Below are 21308 nucleotides of genomic sequence, written 5' to 3'. Positions count from 1 at the left end.
GCGGCCATTATTACTCGATTTCCGGCCGGCTTTAATATACTTCTGCCGAAAGGTCTCTATAAAGAAGCTATTTGCTGACACTTTCTTACAGGAGCCGCTTATATAAGAAGGGTTCAGAATGTGGTTGCCTATTCAGTTTGTATATTTCCAGAAATTCACGAGAAGACCAAGATATAAAATACTTTCGCATCTGCCATTTTAATGTTTCGCTCGGGTTACTATCCAACTTTTACTCTAAGCCATTGGGGCTATAACGGCACTGTTAAACATGTGCTAGGCGAGAAGGGAACCAAGTCTTTGGCTTTCAGAGACTCCAAGCGCCAGATTCCTCTTCATGAATTCGTAACCAAACATGTGCCTACACTCAAAGATGGTGCAAATTTTAGGCTAAATAGTATGCTTTTCACAGGTTACTTACAGACCCTTTATTTGTCAGCCGGCGATTTTTCTAAAAAATTTCAGGTATTTTATGGTAGAGAGATTGTAAAATTTTCAGATGGGGGAGTTTGTACTGCAGACTGGGTTATGCCTGAATGGGAGGAAACGTATTCCTTAGATGCTAAACAGGCAAATTTTAATGAGAAGCAGTTTTCGAACGATGAAAAGGCCACCCATCCAGAGGGTTGGCCTCGTCTCCACCCAAGAACTAGATATCTATCCCCGGAAGAACTTGAAAAATGTCATTCTAAGGGTTACTCTTACCCTTTGGTGGTAGTACTTCATGGCCTTGCTGGCGGGAGCCATGAGCCTCTCATTAGGGCCTTATCCGAAGATCTATCAAGAGTTGGTGACGGTAAATTTCAAGTTGTAGTCCTTAATGCTAGAGGTTGTTCAAGATCCAAAGTCACCACTCGTAGAATCTTCACCGCACTACATACAGGTGATGTAAGGGAATTTTTGGACAACCAAAAAGCTCTATTTCCTCAAAGGAAAATATATGCAGTGGGAACATCATTTGGAGCTGCCATGCTAACAAACTACTTGGGTGAAGAAGGAGGTAACTGTCCATTGAACGCTGCAGTTGCTCTTTCAAACCCATGGGATTTTGTACATACTTGGGACAAGTTGGCTCATGATTGGTGGTCCAACCATGTTTTTTCCAAAACATTAACGCAGTTTTTAACGAGGACTGTCAAAGTTAATATGAATGAGTTACAAGTACCAAACGACTTTGAGGTTTCGCACAAGCCAACGATTGAGAAACCAGTTTTTTATACATATACCAAGGAAAATTTGCAAAAGGCTGAAAAATTTACGGACATATTAGAATTCGACAGCCTTTTCACTGCCCCATCGATGGGCCTGCCGGACGGGTTAACATATTATAGAAAGGCAAGTTCGATAAATAGATTGCCTAATATCAAAATTCCGACTTTAATAATTAACGCGACGGATGATCCAGTTACAGGTGAGAACGTAATTCCATACAAACAAGCTAGAGAAAATCCTTGTGTTTTATTGTGTGAAACCGACTTGGGCGGCCATTTGGCGTATCTCGATAATGAAAACAATTCCTGGTTAACGAGGCAAGCCGCAAAGTTCTTGTGTAGCTTTGATGAGTTAGTTTTATAAAAAAATGTTCTTAGATAAAATTCCTTACACATAGTAATCTGTTCTCTTATGTCTCTATTTACCGTCCTCCCCCCGCTGTGCCTTCCAGTCGGCGGATCCACTTTCTCTACCGTGATTAGATGTTTTTGAAACGGCACTAATGTTTTCGACTTCCCTTTCTTGTGCCTTTCCCATAATCAACTCTATCTGTTCCTGTTCATCACGACATGCAAGTTGGTATATCTCATCATCGTTTAACAAAGACCTCAACCTCTTAGTTATAAACTGACACAGAAATTTTAGATCTTCTTCCTTAATTTGATCTCTGGGCAGTTCGTTTTGAAGAATATAGCGTTTACTAACGTCAACAACGCCATTTTTGCCGAATGCAATACAGTAACTCATTTTCTTGTTCCAGTTGACTGAATAGATGTATGGTTGGTCGAATGATTGCTCACAAGAGTCGACGTGAATCCATCTATTCAAATAAGTTGAATAATATTCACACCAAACGTGATCTTCTCTATTCCAGACGTAGCGAACATCCAATCCGAACGATTTCAAAATCAAAGTGAATAAGTTGCACCATTCACCACATCTACCCTTTCTTGTTTCTAGCAACTTAATTGGATCGTTATAACGAGGAAATCTAGTCACATTTCCACATTTATTGCATTTATAAACTTCAACAGTCCCGCAATTGAATTTAGATTCCTCTGCATCGGGCCCCTGATTGCCCAGAGATGTCATATTTTCTGAAGTATTCTGCCCACAATGGTGGCAATCTGGTTTGTTGCACCATTTGAAAAAATCTTGTTTGAAGTAGCGAAGCAGCTCCTTTACTAGATAATCTGAGTACACACTTTCCCCATCTGCATGCCCATCTTTTGCAAATTCCTTATCAACATTTTTATATATAAGATCTAGATCCAATGCCTCCAGGACTATAGAATGCCATGAAGGATTTTCATAGACTGAACAGAGGTGTTGACTTTGCCCTAGGACTCCTTGTGCGAATTGGTTTGAACGAATTAAATTCTGAAACTTTATATTTTCTATAGGTACAGTTTTCTTGAATTTTGACAGTATTAAATCCTTATATTTAATCAACAACATTTTGGCTATTGAATCGAAATCTATATCACTTTTTTCGGATACTTTTCCCATTGCTATTCTATCTCTTGACTTCTTCAGGTTGTTTTACGTCTTCTGTATCTGTACTCAACGCATCCTTTTTTCTTCGCTAGATACTGAGAAGATTACATTACGCAAACATTCGAAAATATCAAGACAGCATAGGACAGTTGAAACTAAGCAACGGGACGGTGTCATTTACATGATTACGAATTCATAGGCGCATGAGACCACGTAACCTAGGCTTTTTGGTTTTGGGGTTCACTTACTCGGTACTCCTAATTAGTCTTGCCACATTTTACTGGTTGCGCGACAATGAATCTTTACTGCACTATTGGTGTGTATTATTGCTATGCCCTGCAACACTTTGGCTGTGGGCGCTCATATCCTGGTGTGATAGTGAAATGTTCGCAAGCAGCAAAGATGAATAATCATTTATAATCTTATTTACAAGTTCCTAGTGTATGAAATGATATAATATCATCTCACGCTAGTCTATTTTATACATGTACCTTATAATACCCCCTTTTTAACGCATTTCTATTATAAAACATTTCTGCTTTCCTATCCTCAAGATCAGCACTCGATCGTCTATCAAGAAAGGAGCCAAATTAGAAATGTTTTCGTTCACTTTGGTTCTTGAATGATGTAAGTACACGCTTCCTTGGGAGAGTTTTCTTCTGGCTTCTGATACTGAGCAATCTACTAGTTTACAAATTAACTTGATTAAGTTGTCCTCCCTATCAGCATGCTGTAGAATTCTGGCCTTTTTACATAGATCAATTAACTTGGTGGCGGATAAGGTTCCGTCATAACGTCCAAAGATAACATTAGAGAGCGCTTCTGAGTCCGAACCGGAGCCAACTCCATATAACATGTCAGTGACCTCTTTAGCCAATAAAGATTGGCCATGACGTAAATTGGGTGATTTGGCATGCGATTCCGCGATTGTCTTGATTTCACTTGAATCTAAAAAAGTGAAGATCTTCAAAAACTTGGGCACATCAGCATCCAGAGTATTATAAAAGAATTGGTAAACATCATATGCCGTATTAATTGAAGGGTCAATAAAAACAGCATTGCCCGCACTTTTCCCAAATTTCTCTCCTGTCGCTGTCGTCAACAAGGGGACAGTGACACCAAATGGCAAACCCTTCTTCTGTATAGGTTGTGTCCTATTTATGAGATCGATACCTGCTGTTATATTTCCCCATTGGTCGTTACCACCTACTTGTATAGTCACATTCTCTTCCTTGTACAAATGATAAAAATCGTAGGCTTGTAAAATTTGATAAGTGAATTCGTTAAATCCGAGACTATTTTTAGTTTGAAGCCTGGAAGAAACTGAATCTCTCGCCAGCATTGATTGTACCCTAATGTGCCTACCAAAATCCGCCAAGAAATCCAACATTTTGATATCTTTCCACCAGTTGAAATTATTCTTTGGTGTGTATTTTCCAGAAGGTACATCTTCTGTGAGAGCACATCGGTTTCTGTAATATTCTAGTCCATTTTTGAAAAACCTTTGTAGTTGTTGCGAGATAGATATGATGTTGTTTTGCCTAATATCGTTCTCCATAACGTCTCTTTCAATTTTCCTCCCACTGGGGTCCCCAACTTTCCCTGTCGCTCCACCTATCACAGTCACAATGTCATGACCTTGTGCGTAAAAGTGCAATAGAACCATCAATGGAACTAGGTTTCCTAAATGCAGTGACTGAGCAGTGGGATCCACCCCGCAGTAGAGCTTGATCTTATCGTCACTGTTCAACTTCGTCCGAAGGACACCCTCCGGCTGTGAGACCTGACACACTAAACCCCTTTGCTTGAGTTCGTCCAGAATATTTCCATTTCGAGAGTCCAATGTGCCTTGTACTTTTGAAGGACTAGCCGTATGTGAATAAAATCGAGACTTAGGCCATTTTATCGCATTTAATCGGTAATAAGTCACTAGAGGCATGTGCCTCTTACTACTGTTCACTAAATAACTACAACTTCGTAATTCGAGCATAATTCACAGTGTTTAACTGTAGCCGGTTATATTCAATTGAAAGCTAAAATTCCTTTCTTAACATTATGAGCCAACCACTTTTTATTTTCTTTTGAAAACTCCCGAACAAGATCAACAATTAAACAAACTCCACTACTTTTCCATAAAAAGGAAGCAAGCCATAAAAGATCATACACGCCCAGTAGAGCAATAGCTCCAAGTTCATAATAAGATACGATGCCTCCTCTTCCACAAAATTATGCGCAGCAGCAGCCTTCGAATTGGGACAAATTCAAAATGGGGTTGATGATGGGTACCACCGTCGGTGTTTGCACAGGAATCCTATTTGGTGGATTTGCCATCGCAACTCAAGGCCCAGGTCCTGATGGTGTGGTTAGGACACTAGGGAAATACATTGCTGGTTCAGCAGGTACTTTTGGGTTATTTATGTCTATCGGCTCTATAATCAGAAGTGATAGCGAACTTGGTCCAATGCCCAACCCTAACCTGAATCTACAGCAACAGGCGAGACTTGAAATGTGGAAGCTTCGTGCCAGATATGGTATACATAAGGACTAAGAGGGAAATTTTTGCATATTTACTCTCCCTTCATTCCTTGATTCTTAAACACCGTTACTTATCTGCCTATTTTTATTTAAAGATATCTATCTACCTGTTTATAATTCTCTCAATACCATGTAGTTAAGTTCATTAAGATGAAGCTCATTTAGTTGATATATTTGTTTACGTGGGAAATCCAATATGTATACCCTTCTTCATCTGATTTTGAGTGGGGTCACTAACGGCAAGAATCATAAAATAAAGTCTTCACTAAAGCACTCTCTTAAATTTGTAAGTCTTAAGAAAAAACATGGGAGCTAAAGTACATAATAGACATCATGTTAAAAAGACGTCCTAATGCTCTCATTGCTGTGAGTAGAACTAAATTATCTTCTATCACAGCTGTTGCCTATTACCATAACCGTCTCCCAAACCAACAGCAAAGGCCTACTCCAACGTCACCGCGGAAAGAAATTAAGAGCTTGGAGGACTTAGCTAATTTGGATTCTTTAGAGGGTGTCGATACTGAACTGATACGCGATTTGATTAATGAGCGTACTACGGAACTAAATATCAAGAAGGAGTTAGATATGCTCAAGAAATTTTCTCAAGAGGAAGAATCAGGACACGAGATCCCCTTAAAAAGATTTATTAGACCTCTCTGGATGTTCATACTAATGGGATCTTCCGTGTACTTACTACTTCACTTTTCTTGGTGGAAATTAGAGCATGAGGAGAGAGAAAACCAGTTGAAGAAAGAGGTAGAAATTCTGGAAGGCCAATTAAATGAGTTAATCGGTCAGGATAAAACTTACAACAGCGTAGGAGGAAAGTACAGTACAACTCATACAAAGCCCTGGTATAGAAGATGGTTTTGGTGAGGTTCCATTGTCTACTTGGCTTTTTTCCTCTTCTCAAAATATCATCCCGTATGTAAATAACTACATAATAATTGTTTTAAAAATTCCTGCTTTCTTTAGGAAGACATACGTGAATACGTGCAATATCTATTAAGATTATGAAAACTGCATACATGCATTACGTAAATTTATTATTTTTAGTCAGCACACATTCACCGGGTCTGGACGGAATGCTATATATACTGAAAGTACCATCATCGGAGGCAACATAAACTTGATTAGGAAATTCATCGGGAAACCCTAAACAACTTCTGTTCGATTCATTAACTGTAATATAAGCAAAATTACGGCTCAGATTCTGGTTTGGTATCGAAGATTTTATTTTCTTTGAGAAATAGTTCGCAAGTCTTGGTTTCGAGGGAGGTGTTTCTTTTGGGGTTCCCATACTGGGGTTGGAATTTGATGCCAGTATGTCTTCTTCTTCATTCCAGTGGCCGTTGTTAGAAGTATCTCCAGTGAGACTATTAGACATGTCATCAAGTTTGAATAGATGAATAGTGTCCGTATCACCTACACATCCAATCATAGTCATACTCTTATCGAAAGCTAGCTGATACAAATTGCATAATCTGGTACCACGTCTAAATTCTTTAAACAATGACCTTGAAGACATATAGTCTGAATCTACCCCCGTATGAAACACCCTTATTATGGTTCCCTTATCCGAGGCAGTGGCAAGCAGTTTACCATCATGGCTTACTGCTAAACATGCAACATTTCCCTTGTGCACGGAATTCAAATAGTTGATTGGCGTCACATTCAGTGTGTCATAAATCACCACATCATATAGTGCTTCTGAATTTGGCTTATTCTTCTTGGGTGAGCTATATGCAGTAAAGCACAGTATACTTCTGTCGTCGTTACTTAAAACCATTCTTGGCCTTATTTTACTTCTCAAAGAGTTCCTCCTGCTTCTTACACTGGGATTTGATCCGTTTACGCTCTTTTGAGTGGCATTTGCTAGTAAATTGCTAGCCGCCCTGTTCAAATTTGCAGAATCTCCCTCTAAAGTTCCGGTATTCGACGCATTTAAGGATGAATTAGCTTGGGACCTCTTATAATGATCTTCCCAAAGATCAATAGTTTCTAGCGGCTTCATGCAAGATATGTCATAAATGAATATCTGGTCACTTTCAAGAAGTACGCACATCCTTTTTCTATTCATAACTACATCAACTATTTCATGTGGAAAAACTATTTCACATATGGTTGATTTTCTTTTCGTATTCACAATCTTCAGCTTTTTTCCTTTGTTTAAACCTTGCCCTCTATCTGCAATAGCAATAAGGCTTGTTGAGAACAGCATTTCAATGACAAACTCCCCTTCCTTCAGTATATTCCCTGAGACAAGGGCATTGTCCTCATTATCTTCCTCCTCCTCTACATCGGTACGACCGCGAGAGCCATTGCTTATCAATATGCTCTCCTCATTATTCCGTGATTCTGAGTTTGAAGCTGTATCATTATTGTTTGAATTTTTTTTTTTGGAATTCTTAGTGTCAATTTCAAAACATTTACCAAAGGGGTCACAGTTATAAATCGAAATCTGATGCGATGACGCGGCCACCACACAGCATGTCGCATCTTGATTGAATTGTAATACTTTCATATCCTATTCTATCTGCCTATATCTAATCCAAAAGACTGGAATTGTCTTTCGTTGGTCAAAGCCTCTTTGCAGCTTGCCCTCCTTTTTATTAATAAATCATTTCACTTTTTCACATTTTGACATCTAGCCGATGCCTTTTCCACCTTCCAGCTGCCACCGCTGAGACTCAGGAAAAAGCTAATTTATATACAACAATCGTACTTAAAAAATATACTAGATAAGAAAAATATTACAACGAACGCGCTTGTTAAAGAGCCTACTCTACATTCTCTAAATTAAACAATAAACTTAATAATCTAACGAAATCTTGGTCTTCTTTGCAGGTACATTATGGGAAATTTCATTTGAATTATCTGAATGCGACTGCGAATGTGATTGTTCCGAGGCGGCTGAACCTTCCGCATCATCCACGGGTATTCCCCATTGTTCTATCTCAAACTTCTTCCTGCCGTTTCTAAACGCCCATTCAGACTTTAGAACTCTCATTTCTCCACGATCCGTAAAAACCGGCAATTTCAATATGTGGACTAGCCCATGTTGAATCTTTCCCGGCTGTGACTTATAGACGCGTTCTAAGAACTGGGACATCTCCTGATTGAAGGGTTCTAAATCGATGACAGAGTCGAACATGTTTCTCAACAGTATCAGTAATGAAGGTGTGATAATGTCTATGGATATCGAAGCAAACAGGACAACCCTCTCATAGTATTTCTTAACAAGACTTCTCACACCATGCAATAGGCCAATTATTTCGGACGATTCAAACATTTTAGGTGGATACATTGCCGGATGTAGCAGGGAGGGGATAACAATTCTTATCAGTTTCTTGTCATTCCTTTTAATAATCTGTTCCATTTGGCTCAGAATAGTGGAGATAGGCTGAGTTGGAGCGATAAATGTTAGTTCAGATGCTATGGGGGCAGGCATCAGGCGCGTTGTAATTTCAAACTGATGGTTGTAGTCCTTGTATTCAGGATTTTGTTGGATGTCGTCCCGGTCCGGAGAACCCAATCTCTTTTCGTCGGCCAGCTTATATTTCCATGCAATTTTCAAGTCTTTATACCTAGAAGGCGTCGATCCTTGGGTTTGATTTAAATTTTGGACGGTAACTTTCGATTCCTCTTCAGAAATTAAATTTTTCTTCATCTGTTTACGTGATCCCTTGTAGATACCTGGTAATTCCTTTGCAAACATTTGGTTCAATGACAAAACAATGACATGAGTGTCACCATTTCTAGTTTTATCAGCGCTGCTGTCTGAAATTCTGTTATGAACAATACCCTGTGCGGCAAACAGTTTACCAAGGATGGAATGAAATTCCGTTGTGCCCTGCTCCTCCACCAATAGGGAGTTTCCCAGTGGTAGCCCCATATGACCTAGTATACTGTCCAAGTCAGCACTTCCCGTTGAAGTGGTAGGTTGAGAAGTTGCAGGAGAGGGTCTAATGCCCACATGGGTACTGTCCAACCCAATTATTGTCTTGGGCTCATCCACGAAATTCAACTTCGTTAATTTTGCTGTAGTGTCAGACAAGGACACGTTTCCAGGGACTCTTCTGTTGGGTGCCCTCAAGGGCATTGAGGAAGTGCGCGGAGGACCTCTTAGCAGTGGACCTCTTAGCCCGTTACCCCTATCATTCAGCACTTCACCTCTTTTACGAAATGACATGGCAGACGCGATATTTGAGAATGGAAGTTTGCTATATAGCGTTGTTCTCTGCACGTCATCTCTAAACCACCCAGGCTCATCGACAGCCTCAAACGTAGTTTTCGTCCTTTCAGCAACTATAACTCATTCCACGCGCTTTACCCGGTCTGGTGTCAAAAGCCAGCAATAGCAATAGCTGCTATTGCGCCTGAGAAGTCGACCATAGGACAGAAACTTGCTGTCCGATAGTTGTATTGCCAGATTTATTACTTTTAAAGATGATTCATTGATGTGATTGTAATAAAAACTCAGCGATTGGTGGAATTTTTTCAAAGAAAGCATTGGAACTATCCTGGAGATACATTTACCGCAGTGAACTATGATACTGATGTCCTCCTCAATCGTTGCTCGAAGTTTTTAAGGTTCAGGAAAAATTAAATTATAAATCAAATGGGCGAGAATAATAAGCTAAACTCCAAATTGCCGTAGCGGTTACTTGAGTCTTTTCCGCTCGATATATACCAAGATTATATGAGAACCCGTGGTCGTATAATGAAGCATGTTATCATGAAACATTTGTCCGTCTTTTTGTAAAAAGTGAATAGACCTTTTAGTGGGGGTTCTCTTATGCGTTTATTTTTTGAATATTTTCAACACATACTAATTCTTTTTTTCTTTTTTTTCTTTACTGTCGTTAAGCAGTTCCCGAAGATTCATCATTACTGATGCTTAACAAAAAACGGTAGTGTGAAGATAGTGGAAAAGTGCAGTGATCAAATTACTGAGGGACTGCATGCCTGTCTGTACTGCAAATGAATTTTGTTACCCTTCATGTTCAAATGAGACTCCTTCTCCATAGGAGGCTAGCACTTCCACGAGAATCAAAACTGTTTAGACCGCAAACATCGTTATCCTCGTTCAAAAGACATGTTTCCCAAAAGCCACGCCCTATACAAAAATGCTCGAGAAAATACGCACGTATACTTCTGCTGTCAGTTTTGGTACCCTATACAGGATATGCGTTTTATGTGTCCTTAGCTACAGTGAAGCAGATCGATTTAAGAAATGAAATGTGTCAAAGGTTAGAGGATAAGAGTAACGAGGTCACTTATAAGGGGTCCTTGTTAAAATACAGTCCTTTGGAAGTTTTGGGTAGATTTGAAAACCCATTCGAAGAATATAGAATTCAGACCGTTTTTGAATTCTTCGCGAATAGAGTGTTCGAATTATTTGAAAGAAATAGGGGAGGTATTCCGCCTGATGTACATCAAATGAATAAATTAATGCCCATCCACAAGCCCACATGGGGCCCTGACTTAGTGAATGTTGACCCCGCGGAGGAGACAGCATGGCCGTTGGAATGCAAAGTATTAGAAGAATCGCACATACCGACCGCCGTAGAAGAAAATGAAGGATCAGAATGCCCGGTCTATAACACATGGCTGGGCCAGTCTTGTAATTACACGGTTTATAACGGATTGAGGATACTGACTGATCCTTTGTTCAGTGACTATCTAATTCATAAGACATTGGGTCCTAAAAGGATCACTCAGATGCCATCTCAAATTACAGAGGTGCCCAAACCAGATATCATCCTTGTATCCCATAATCACCCCGATCACTTGGACTCAGAAAGCTTGGAATACTGGAGCGGCGAAGACTCTCCCTTATGGATAGTGCCTAAAGGAATGAAATCGTATATGACAAGTAACGGCTGTGATAATGTGCTGGAATTATCTTGGTGGGAGACTTTGCAAGTAAAGAAAAACAACGAGATATACCATATATCAGCCACCCCTGCCATGCATTGGTCTGGGCGATCGCTCTTAGATACAAACAAATCTTTATGGTGCTCTTTTTTATTAACTCATCACGGTAATCCTATACTTTTCCATGCTGGTGACACTGGATATGTGAAAGATTTATTCGTAAGAATTAAAGAACGTTTTGGCAAAGGTTGCAAATTAGCGCTGCTTCCATGTGGGCAGTATTGCCCTGAGTGGCACCAAAAACCACGGCATATTAATCCTCAAGAGGTTCTCAAGATAATGAAAGATTTAGAAGCTCGAAATGTATTAGGCGTTCATTGGGGAACCTTTGTTCTAAGCGGAGAATATTTCTTAGAACCAAAGGAAAAATTAGAAATGCTGGCTGAATGGGGTGGATTCAAGGACCGTTGCTACTGTCCCGAATTAGGCAAGACAGAATGCTTCAAATAGTTCGAGCACTAATATTCGTACTGTGGCTTCCCTGTAAATAGCGACAAGTTACGGTGAACTTGGACTTTGAAGAATTCGCTTACTGAATATCTTATGATTTAATGATTTTGTAATTTTTATGAGCATTTGCTTCATATACAGCACAATATTATAAAAAATTACAATTACTGTTGAGAAAACCATAAACTCAAGTAATGAATATCTTTTGTTGTTTCATCCCTTCATACACAATATAAACAATATAGGCATAATATTTACAAGAAAAACCTACATACTACAGTCACACCGAAATTATCTCATTTCCAGGTAACGTTAACTTTCCCTCACTTTTTTGAATTGCTATATTTGATATTATAAGGTTCCAGAACCCTTTCAGGTACCACACTTGGGCTCTTGACAACTAAATCTGCTCCAGTAATACTTTTCGGGAAGGCAATTACATCCCTTATACTCTCAGTCCCACAGATCATGGCGCACATCCGATCAAAACCAATAGCAAATCCAGCGTGTGGTGGTGTACCCATATCGAAAGCGTTCAGTAAATGACCAAATAGTTCATATGCATTATCTATCTTGAGAATATTCTCGAAAATATAGTCTTGCAATCTTGGATCGTGGACTCTTGTTGAGCCCCCACCAAGCTCCACACCGTTAACTACAAGGTCATAATGCTGACCCAAGCACTTTTCTGGCGTCTCCTCTAATTTTTCGTAGTCGTTAAGTTTCACCATAGTAAAAGGATGATGCGTGGAACATAGTCTATCCTTTTCATACTCCGGATATGCAAACTTTTCTTTTTGACCAGGCTTGTTTTCAATTATAACGGGAGAAAATAACGGGAAATCAACAATCCATGAAGCAACATCCTTATTGACATTATGATAAAGATTTTTCCCATGCTCACTTTGCAAGACCAACTGTCTCAATCTTCCCAGAGGAGTGGGATTTTCAAAAATGGAATGGTTTGGTTCTCTTGTACAACCGCATACAATATCACCTTTTTTTAATTTCAGAAACTTGGTTATTAGATGTGGGTTTTCAAAAGTGGCAATTGCATGAAAATTTTCAAACCAACTTGTTTGGGCTTGTTCGTCATTTTCAATTGGCAGCACTATTGGGACTCTGTAGTTGTAATTATTGTTATTTGTCAGAAACGACCATCGTTCTTTGTACTCTTTCATATTTGAAAAAGCGTTTCTTAAAATCATTACTTCGAAAACGGGGAACTTTTTGTTCAAATGACTAAAGGCATTGAACTCGCCTAGATTGATAATCTTCAAATCTGGCGCTCTCAGGTCCGGTTTGTCAATACCGTATAGAGACATTGCTTGTTCATAAGTCATACGGAAGACAGATACCGTGCCATCTTCTTTTTTTGCAGGCACTAATGTACCGTTACCGTCTAAAGTCAATAAACCTTGCTTTTTGGAGAATTTACTCCATACTTCAGAAACGGTTTTTTCAATGACTTTCATGACATCTTCAGAATCAGCAAAGGCCATTTCCATATCAACCTGTGTGAACTCAGGCTGCCTGTCCGCTCTCAAGTCTTCATCTCTGAAGCACCTTGCCATTTGATAATATTTGTTGATGCCACCAGCCATTAGAAGTTGTTTGTATTGTTGAGGGCTCTGGTCTAGAGCATAAAATGATGGTTTACCATCAGATCTCTTTATCCTTGTTGGAACTAAAAACTCTCTTGCGCCTTCTGGGGTAGCTTTAAATAACATTGGCGTTTCAACCTCCGTAAAGTTCAAATTATTAAAGGAATTTCTTATCTCCTTAGAGATAGAGGACCTCTTCTTTAAAAACTCTTGATATTTGTGATTTCTCAGTTGTAAATAGCGGAACTCAGGTGGGTATATGGCTGACAATTTGAAATCCTGCATTTGCGCAGGTTTTTTATTGGAAGCATTTAACACAATAATATCTTCCAATTGCACTTCGTACTCATCTGCATCCTCATTTGACAGCTTCCTCTTCAAAGAGAGTACACCTTCGGCCTGAATCACATCCTCTAAAGTAAAGCCTTTCAGCAACGATTTGCTATCGACTAACTGGATAATGTCACCGTTGCAGTCCCTTAAGAGTCCGAAGATCAGATTTTTCCCTATTCTTTTTGGCTTCTGCTCTATCCACCCATTGAGCACTATTTTTTGGCCACTGGGTAGCCCTTTCAGCTGTTTGATGGTCGAGGTATCTTTCCTGAAGAGAAATTTTTTCCTAATAGCATAAGCTTCTGGAAAGTCTACCAACCCTCTAGCGATTGTCTGCAAACACACCCTGGAACGGACCAACATGGTCAAAGTTTATGGTGTTTGATCTTCTTAAAAAACATGCACTGAGCTGGCTCACACTGTGAACAAGCTATGAATCATAGATAAATGAAGCGTTCAATACCACCTATTACATCCTGCTCCCATTTTCACCTTATTATTGTACTCTGGTACGGCAGTAGGTTTCTGGAATTTCATTTACCAAACTTTGGAAGCAGGAAAAAGAAAACAAAATATTTCATTCACCATGGACGCATGAGATAGTTCTTTTTTTCCACGACTTACCCAAGATTAGCAGTGGCAGTAAGTGATGAATCCTATCAACTCCTTAGCGTTTGATCTTCACAGTGTTAAGCTTGCAGACGCGAACTCAGATACAACTGCATTATCAAATAGCAATACTCCAACGATGAATAATGCAGCTCTTTTACAAAGATCCTCCTCTATTATGGATTCTATTGGCGTCCAAAGAGTGCCATCTCCATTTGTACCAGCGAGCAATGTGATCAATGAGGGCGGTACTATTCCCATCAATGCATATGACGCTGAAATTACTGGATCCACGCTACAAATACCTGCCAATCAGGTAAATAACAGTGCATTCAGTGCAGCATCTAACATGCACGTGAGCGCCAGCAGCCCTTCCATCGCCAATGAACCGTCGAGCACATTGCCAAATGTAGCTTCTTATCTTTACAATCCTACGGGACTTGCCCCCAACGTTGGCAATCAAGCCCCACCACCAGGGATAGAATCTCAATGGAAGTATATTGACTCTAATAGTAACATCCAGGGGCCTTTTGGTACCAATAATATGTCACAGTGGTATCAAGGGGGATATTTTACTCCAACTTTGCAGATTTGTAGATTAGCGACGTCTCCTGAGCCATTTGGTGTGAATGATCGATTCATTAGACTAGGTGAATTAACTACCCTGGTTAATAATTATCAGGACCCTTTTGTCGCCTTCGATTTCATTGTGATTAGAGCCTTGAATGCTGTTCCGCTCGTTACACCAACCGCATCAGAAAAGCAAACAGTTGAGTCAAGGAATTTGAAACCTGCTGCTAATGTGCATAGCGATGATTTTACGTATGAAGAAATCCTCGATCTTAAGTTTGAAGACGGAAGTTACTATCATGAAACTCAGGTTTGGGTTCCAGTTAACGGCCGCCATATCACGAAGGTAGATCACATCCCAAAAATTTCTACATATACTGCGCCTATATCCACAACTCCTACCAGACCTGATCAAAGGGCACCTTTAAATGAAGGGAAAACTCCTTCACACAAAGAAGCAACTTCCCCAGACAAACAAGAAGCTTCTTCCAATATAACCAATGAAGAAGAGCCCATAGTAAGTGTTCCTACTGAGCAGGATGAGGAATCTCGAGGTGCTGAGGAAAATCAGAATGTATTGGATGAGGTTCAACCAAAGGTTGAAGAGGAAGATGGGAAGGATGTTCTATCGAATTCTAAGGAGCTGAAAAGTAAAGATACGCTGCAAATGACTTCTGAAGAACAGAAAAGGTTCGCAAAAGCAGAATTGATGGCTCAAAAATTACTGGAAGAGCAACAAAGACAAGAAGAAGAAAAAAAAAGGAGAGAAGAACAACGTAAACTAAAGAAGGAAAAGAAACTGAAGCAGAAGCAGAAAAAGGAAGAAGAAAAATTAAAGAAGAAGAAGAAGGAAGAGGGAAAGTTAGAGAAAGAAAAGCAAAAAGAATTGCTAAATCAAATTTTAACTGGAGACGCAGACGCCTCATCGCCTGCTGAAAACACAGCAACTTCTGCAACCACTAATTTAGCACCTTGGGCTAATAAGCAACCTGAGGGTACCGTTTATAATCAAATTTCTTCTGCTCTTGAAGACTTGAAGAAGGAGAACTCCTTCAAGAAAGAAAAAAAACCTAACCGTACTCAGTTAGACCGCGAGCAAGCATTAAAACTACAAAAAGAAATATTAGGTTCGACGCAAACTCAGAAAGCTCAAACCGGTTCTGCCTGGGGTATAAAACCACAGCAGCCGGTCAAGATTGGCATTAAAGAAGAATTGATGAAGGACAATAGCAATATTAACGGTCAGTCTAAAATCAACAAGACCAATAATGGTGATGTCAAATTAAATTCTACTTTTATTGAAGAGCAGAAAAAGCTATGGGAACAAGTCCAAAAGAAAACTAAGAAATTCAACCGTGCTTCTTCACTCGATGATTTTATTTCAAGAACACCTTCTCCATCTTCAACATTGAACTCTTCAAATACAATTAATGCATGGACGACAGTTTCTTCCAAGAGCACTACTAATGCGACCTCTACCACCGCTGCTGCTGTGAATCAACCAAAGTCATATATCAGTCCTGACAGACTGCGTTCTTCTGGGGGGTTACCTGCTACAACAAAAGTCAAAGTGAATGATAAGAGTAAACAAATTGGTTCATCTACTAGTATTCCGACTCTTAAGGCACGCCAAGTTAAAGCATCTCGCATTCCTGCTTATCCCGGTAATGCTTCTGTTTCCAAGCGTCAGGAATTCTTAAAATGGTGTCGGTCTCAACTAAAATTAAATACGGGCGTTCAAACTGATAATGTTTTAGAAATGCTATTTAGCTTGCCCCCAGGTTCTGAATCCAAGGAAATTATTGCCGATACCATATACTCCTACAGTTCGACAATGGACGGTAGAAGATTTGCCACTGATTTCATCAAGAAACGTTCTGAATGTGAAGAAAAAATTAACGACCCCTTAAGCTGGAGCGAAGTATTAGCCATGCCTGAAGGAAGTTCTGAAGACTGGGAATTTCAAGTTGTTGGTAAAAAGAAAGGAAAACGATTTTAGAAGCCTTTTTGTTCCATAGTGTTTGTTTACTATGTGTGTATATCTTCTGCTCAATGTATAAACTAGTATAATCTCCGATCTATTTGTATAATTAATAGAAACTAAATGCCTTGATAACTAATATATACCATGAACGCCACATTTATGTGTTTACGCCTACAATACTATCTGTGGCTTATGGAGCTCACGGAAAGTTTAATTAACGTGAGATAGAGAAATTTAATCACGTTTGCAAGTTGCAGACGTATCATTTAGTCACTTAATCATCGGTGTGGATGGTCTTTTAAAGAAGACGTCAGCTGTTCTGTCGGTTGAGCGCATAATCATTTGTTACGTGTATTTCTTTTCGTTTTTTTCATTTTTTTTTCAAAGGCGATGAAAAAAATTTAACGAAGATGCTTCTAGAAGATTCCTTTTCCAAAGAGCACTACTTGTTAATATAACCTTCGTGATAAAAGTTACTGTCCGTTTTAAACTGCTTCTATCTTGAATCTTCATCTTATAATTCGGTTCGTTCTGATTCTTATTTTTACTCTCGATAGCCACAAGCAAAAAGTACATAGACAAAAAACATTCTTTTGAAAGATGAGTACTCCATTCGGTTTAGATTTAGGTAACAACAACTCTGTCTTGGCTGTTGCTAGAAACAGAGGTATTGACATTGTCGTTAACGAAGTCTCCAACCGTTCTACCCCATCTGTTGTTGGTTTCGGTCCAAAGAACAGATACTTGGGTGAAACTGGTAAGAACAAACAGACTTCCAATATCAAGAACACTGTCGCCAATTTGAAAAGAATTATTGGTTTGGATTACAACCATCCAGATTTCGACCAAGAATCTAAGCATTTCACCTCTAAGTTGGTTGAATTAGACGACAAGAAGACTGGTGCTGAAGTCAGATTTGCTGGTGAAAAACATGTTTTTTCCGCTACTCAATTAGCTGCCATGTTCATCGACAAAGTCAAGGACACCGTCAAGCAAGATACTAAAGCCAATATCACCGATGTTTGTATCGCCGTCTCACCTTGGTACACCGAAGAACAACGTTACAACATTGCTGATGCTGCTAGAATTGCCGGTTTGAATCCTGTTAGAATCGTCAACGACGTTACTGCTGCCGGTGTTTCTTATGGTATTTTTAAGACTGATTTGCCTGAAGGTGAAGAAAAGCCAAGAATTGTTGCTTTCGTTGATATTGGTCACTCTTCTTACACATGTTCTATCATGGCTTTCAAGAAGGGTCAATTGAAGGTCTTAGGTACTGCATGTGACAAGCATTTCGGTGGTAGAGACTTCGATTTGGCTATTACCGAACACTTCGCTGATGAGTTCAAGACTAAGTACAAGATTGACATAAGAGAAAATCCAAAGGCCTACAACAGAATTTTGACTGCTGCTGAAAAGTTGAAGAAAGTTTTGTCCGCTAATACCAATGCACCATTCTCTGTTGAATCCGTCATGAACGATGTTGATGTTTCCTCCCAATTATCCCGTGAGGAATTGGAAGAATTGGTTAAGCCATTGTTGGAGCGCGTTACTGAACCAGTTACTAAAGCTCTTGCTCAAGCCAAATTAACTGCTGATGAAGTCGATTTTGTCGAAATTATTGGTGGTACTACTCGTATCCCAACTTTGAAGCAATCTATTTCTGAAGCTTTCGGCAAGCCATTGTCTACCACTTTGAATCAAGATGAAGCCATTGCTAAGGGTGCCGCCTTCATTTGTGCCATCCACTCTCCAACTCTAAGAGTTAGACCATTCAAGTTTGAGGATATCCATCCTTACTCTGTTTCTTACTCTTGGGATAAACAAGTTGAGGACGAAGACCACATGGAAGTCTTCCCAGCAGGCTCAACCTTCCCATCTACCAAATTGATTACTTTGAACCGTACTGGTGACTTTTCAATGGCTGCTAGCTATACCGACATCACACAGTTACCACCAAACACTCAAGAACACATCGCCAACTGGGAAATCACTGGTGTTCAATTACCAGAAGGCCAAGACTCTGTTCCTGTTAAGTTAAAGTTGAGATGCGACCCATCTGGTCTACACACAATTGAAGAGGCCTACACCATCGAAGATATTGAAGTTGAAGAACCTATTCCATTACCAGAAGATGCTCCAGAAGATGCTGAACAAGAATTTAAGAAGGTCACTAAGACTGTAAAAAAGGATGACTTGACCATCGTTGCACACACCTTTGCCCTAGACGCCAAAAAGTTGAATGAATTAATTGAAAAAGAAAATGAAATGCTTGCCCAAGATAAGCTAGTTGCTGAGACTGAAGACCGTAAGAACACTCTTGAAGAGTATATTTACACATTACGTGGTAAGTTGGAAGAGGAGTATGCTCCATTTGCTTCCGATGCTGAAAAGACCAAATTGCAAGGTATGTTAAACAAAGCTGAAGAGTGGTTATATGACGAAGGTTTCGATTCCATTAAAGCTAAGTACATTGCCAAATACGAAGAATTGGCTTCTCTAGGTAACATTATTAGAGGTAGATACTTGGCCAAGGAGGAAGAAAAGAAGCAAGCTATAAGATCTAAGCAAGAAGCTTCCCAAATGGCTGCTATGGCTGAAAAGTTGGCTGCTCAAAGGAAGGCAGAAGCTGAAAAGAAGGAGGAAAAGAAGGATACCGAAGGTGATGTCGACATGGACTAATGTTGATACAGCGAAGTAATTAGAAAAGGATCTTTTTTCTCTTTTCGATTTTTTTAACTCACTTTGGATACATTTTTTTAATATCGTTTCTGTATAGTTAATAAAAGATTATAATATAATATAACTGAAAATTTTTATGAATATGTGTATATTTATGAATATGTTCATGCATGAATGGGGCATGCCAACGCGTATCCACGCATTAACCTCTTAAACTTTCTAAGTGAAACGCATGCATGCTTATGATCCTTCATTCATAGATTTCAGCCAAGATCAAATTAGACGAAGAAAATGTACATAGAATTTGGGCAATATATGTTCGACTCAAACTAAAGCTGTTCTTTTTTTTAGCTCTTCTTGTCGGCGAATCTTTTGTAATCTTTTCTTTGATTCAAACTCGGCAAATGCTTTGACGTAAACAGGAATATCTTCCCAGCCTTCATCAGCATCTAATTCATCGACTGTTTGGTCTGCCCCCTCCTCTTGTTCATGTTTGTGTCTCAAAGCAATATTTTTCCTCTTGGCTGCCAAGACACTTTTGGGCAGGGGCCCCTTCCTCCTAGGAAACAAACTTTTGATAGTGGATAAATCATGAGGTTGTTCTGCTTTCCTACTATCGATTTCCAGCTTCTTTTCACGTAACTCCATCGGGACGTTTTCCATATGTAACAATCCCAAAGGTGGATTCCAGTCTTTAGGCCACCTCTCCTCAGTCCCTGCAATCTTTTCCGCAGCCTCTTTCCTTCTATGTTTCCAGTCTCTCAGATCCTCACTATATATCTCCCAGACACAGTTTACACAGCCTGACATGCAACAGTTATCAGGTTCTTGCGGTTTTGCAGGCACTTGTACACCTGCTATTTTCTTCATTCCACCACTTAGCACTCTACTTGTAGATCTTGGTGGCTCACCCTTTAGCCGTCCTCCGAACACAGTGGACATTCTCTCTTCGATAGAAGTAGAGATATCTTGAGTGTTTCCTTCAAAAGTCATATCTATCTTAGAGTATCTTGTGAAGCTCCGCACTGGATAAAATCTGTTGAGTAATGTCCATCCATGACTTCTTATCATTTTCTGCTTTGAATCACGTCTCTATCTAATGACGCCTTCATACACACTCTAATAACTGTAAAAGTTATGTATTATGATTTATGTCTAATTTATGCTATTTATGTAAATGAGCTCGGCCATGTCGGGGGGGGGAACATATCTTTTTCAAATTTGAGTAACTGATTCGGGCTTATAATGTATGTCCACGACACTGTTCGATCATATATTCTAACTCTTCAAGCTCCCTTTTCATTTTATTCTTCACGTTGAACGGTTCGAAGAGCCCCAGCAAGTAGGTGCTGAGGTTCAGGCAATCCTCGTACTTACGTCGGTAAAACAGACGATGACAGAAACCACTAAGTACTTGTCGTTGGTGCTTATTGGAGATGTCGTACTTGCCGTCCCGGATCTCTGCCAAAAGATCCACTTCATCCATCCATCCGACCTTTGTCCGCACAGGGCCTTCTTCCACTTTGAAGTAGTGCCGCAACTGCTGTTTATACTCTTCTTCTGTTTGACCTTTACGTATTTTGGTCTTCCCCGTCGATTTTCTGACAATCACTTCACCTGTTCTACTATCTAAAGAGATTGGCTTAGTCACTGATTGGTCCTTTTCTCCGTGGGGCTTCCTAAAACCTGTACTGTAGTTTTCTTCCACCATTTTTGTTGCTTTCCCTCTATCAGACAATTCCTTCATCGACGTTATTTTCTTTCCAATTAGTGCTCATCTCAAAGATTTTTTTTTTAATTGCGACGAAGCGATGACTTCCATCATTGTTATCAAGGTTGAATTGACAATCACAGTCGATACTGAACTTCAACCTGCGTATATCGCAGAGCAGGAC

General features: G+C 39.6%; 14 protein-coding genes across 14 annotated transcripts; 7 read left to right on the top strand and 7 right to left on the bottom strand.

Moving 5' to 3' along the window:
- Positions 1 to 201: 201 nt before the first annotated feature.
- On the top strand, positions 202 to 1572 carry EEB1 (medium-chain fatty acid ethyl ester synthase/esterase; the record flags this gene model as incomplete). Its single annotated transcript, XM_033913781.1, has 1 exon — positions 202 to 1572. The coding sequence occupies one exon, from the start codon at positions 202 to 204 to the stop codon at positions 1570 to 1572; it is 1371 nt and encodes a 456-aa protein (XP_033769672.1).
- A 54-nt stretch (positions 1573 to 1626) lies between these two features.
- On the bottom strand, positions 1627 to 2718 carry PNG1 (peptide-N4-(N-acetyl-beta-glucosaminyl)asparagine amidase; the record flags this gene model as incomplete). Its single annotated transcript, XM_033913780.1, has 1 exon — positions 1627 to 2718. One exon carries the CDS (start codon positions 2716 to 2718, stop codon positions 1627 to 1629), a length of 1092 nt encoding a protein of 363 aa, XP_033769671.1.
- Positions 2719 to 2909: 191 nt separating this feature from the next.
- Positions 2910 to 3116, top strand: ERI1 (Eri1p; the record flags this gene model as incomplete). Its single annotated transcript, XM_033913779.1, has 1 exon — positions 2910 to 3116. The coding sequence occupies one exon, from the start codon at positions 2910 to 2912 to the stop codon at positions 3114 to 3116; it is 207 nt and encodes a 68-aa protein (XP_033769670.1).
- Positions 3117 to 3214: 98 nt separating this feature from the next.
- Positions 3215 to 4696, bottom strand: MSY1 (tyrosine--tRNA ligase MSY1; the record flags this gene model as incomplete). Its single annotated transcript, XM_033913778.1, has 1 exon — positions 3215 to 4696. One exon carries the CDS (start codon positions 4694 to 4696, stop codon positions 3215 to 3217), a length of 1482 nt encoding a protein of 493 aa, XP_033769669.1.
- Positions 4697 to 4912: 216 nt separating this feature from the next.
- Positions 4913 to 5254, top strand: MGR2 (Mgr2p; the record flags this gene model as incomplete). The annotated part of the gene is made up of 1 exon (XM_033913777.1): positions 4913 to 5254. One exon carries the CDS (start codon positions 4913 to 4915, stop codon positions 5252 to 5254), a length of 342 nt encoding a protein of 113 aa, XP_033769668.1.
- Positions 5255 to 5574: 320 nt separating this feature from the next.
- On the top strand, positions 5575 to 6117 carry INA17 (Ina17p; the record flags this gene model as incomplete). Its single annotated transcript, XM_033913776.1, has 1 exon — positions 5575 to 6117. The coding sequence occupies one exon, from the start codon at positions 5575 to 5577 to the stop codon at positions 6115 to 6117; it is 543 nt and encodes a 180-aa protein (XP_033769667.1).
- Positions 6118 to 6274: 157 nt separating this feature from the next.
- ATG21 (Atg21p) lies at positions 6275 to 7765 on the bottom strand (the record flags this gene model as incomplete). The annotated part of the gene is made up of 1 exon (XM_033913775.1): positions 6275 to 7765. One exon carries the CDS (start codon positions 7763 to 7765, stop codon positions 6275 to 6277), a length of 1491 nt encoding a protein of 496 aa, XP_033769666.1.
- A 288-nt stretch (positions 7766 to 8053) lies between these two features.
- ELP4 (Elongator subunit ELP4) lies at positions 8054 to 9433 on the bottom strand (the record flags this gene model as incomplete). The annotated part of the gene is made up of 1 exon (XM_033913774.1): positions 8054 to 9433. One exon carries the CDS (start codon positions 9431 to 9433, stop codon positions 8054 to 8056), a length of 1380 nt encoding a protein of 459 aa, XP_033769665.1.
- A 791-nt stretch (positions 9434 to 10224) lies between these two features.
- On the top strand, positions 10225 to 11631 carry FMP30 (N-acetylphosphatidylethanolamine-hydrolyzing phospholipase D; the record flags this gene model as incomplete). Its single annotated transcript, XM_033913773.1, has 1 exon — positions 10225 to 11631. One exon carries the CDS (start codon positions 10225 to 10227, stop codon positions 11629 to 11631), a length of 1407 nt encoding a protein of 468 aa, XP_033769664.1.
- Positions 11632 to 11954: 323 nt separating this feature from the next.
- MSD1 (aspartate--tRNA ligase MSD1) lies at positions 11955 to 13931 on the bottom strand (the record flags this gene model as incomplete). Its single annotated transcript, XM_033913772.1, has 1 exon — positions 11955 to 13931. One exon carries the CDS (start codon positions 13929 to 13931, stop codon positions 11955 to 11957), a length of 1977 nt encoding a protein of 658 aa, XP_033769663.1.
- A 286-nt stretch (positions 13932 to 14217) lies between these two features.
- On the top strand, positions 14218 to 16746 carry SYH1 (Syh1p; the record flags this gene model as incomplete). The annotated part of the gene is made up of 1 exon (XM_033913771.1): positions 14218 to 16746. One exon carries the CDS (start codon positions 14218 to 14220, stop codon positions 16744 to 16746), a length of 2529 nt encoding a protein of 842 aa, XP_033769662.1.
- Positions 16747 to 17331: 585 nt separating this feature from the next.
- Positions 17332 to 19413, top strand: SSE1 (adenyl-nucleotide exchange factor SSE1; the record flags this gene model as incomplete). The annotated part of the gene is made up of 1 exon (XM_033913770.1): positions 17332 to 19413. The coding sequence occupies one exon, from the start codon at positions 17332 to 17334 to the stop codon at positions 19411 to 19413; it is 2082 nt and encodes a 693-aa protein (XP_033769661.1).
- Positions 19414 to 19737: 324 nt separating this feature from the next.
- Positions 19738 to 20484, bottom strand: DPC25 (Dpc25p; the record flags this gene model as incomplete). The annotated part of the gene is made up of 1 exon (XM_033913769.1): positions 19738 to 20484. The coding sequence occupies one exon, from the start codon at positions 20482 to 20484 to the stop codon at positions 19738 to 19740; it is 747 nt and encodes a 248-aa protein (XP_033769660.1).
- Positions 20485 to 20653: 169 nt separating this feature from the next.
- On the bottom strand, positions 20654 to 21160 carry SPAR_P01620 (uncharacterized protein; the record flags this gene model as incomplete). Its single annotated transcript, XM_033913768.1, has 1 exon — positions 20654 to 21160. One exon carries the CDS (start codon positions 21158 to 21160, stop codon positions 20654 to 20656), a length of 507 nt encoding a protein of 168 aa, XP_033769659.1.
- Between the last annotated feature and the right edge of the window lie 148 nt (positions 21161 to 21308).

This window comes from Saccharomyces paradoxus, chromosome XVI (genome assembly GCF_002079055.1).
Source record: "Saccharomyces paradoxus chromosome XVI, complete sequence".
Classification (NCBI taxonomy): domain Eukaryota; kingdom Fungi; phylum Ascomycota; class Saccharomycetes; order Saccharomycetales; family Saccharomycetaceae; genus Saccharomyces; species Saccharomyces paradoxus.
Note: the sequence above shows the minus strand (reverse complement) of the source record. Positions and strands in the feature narration are given on the sequence as shown.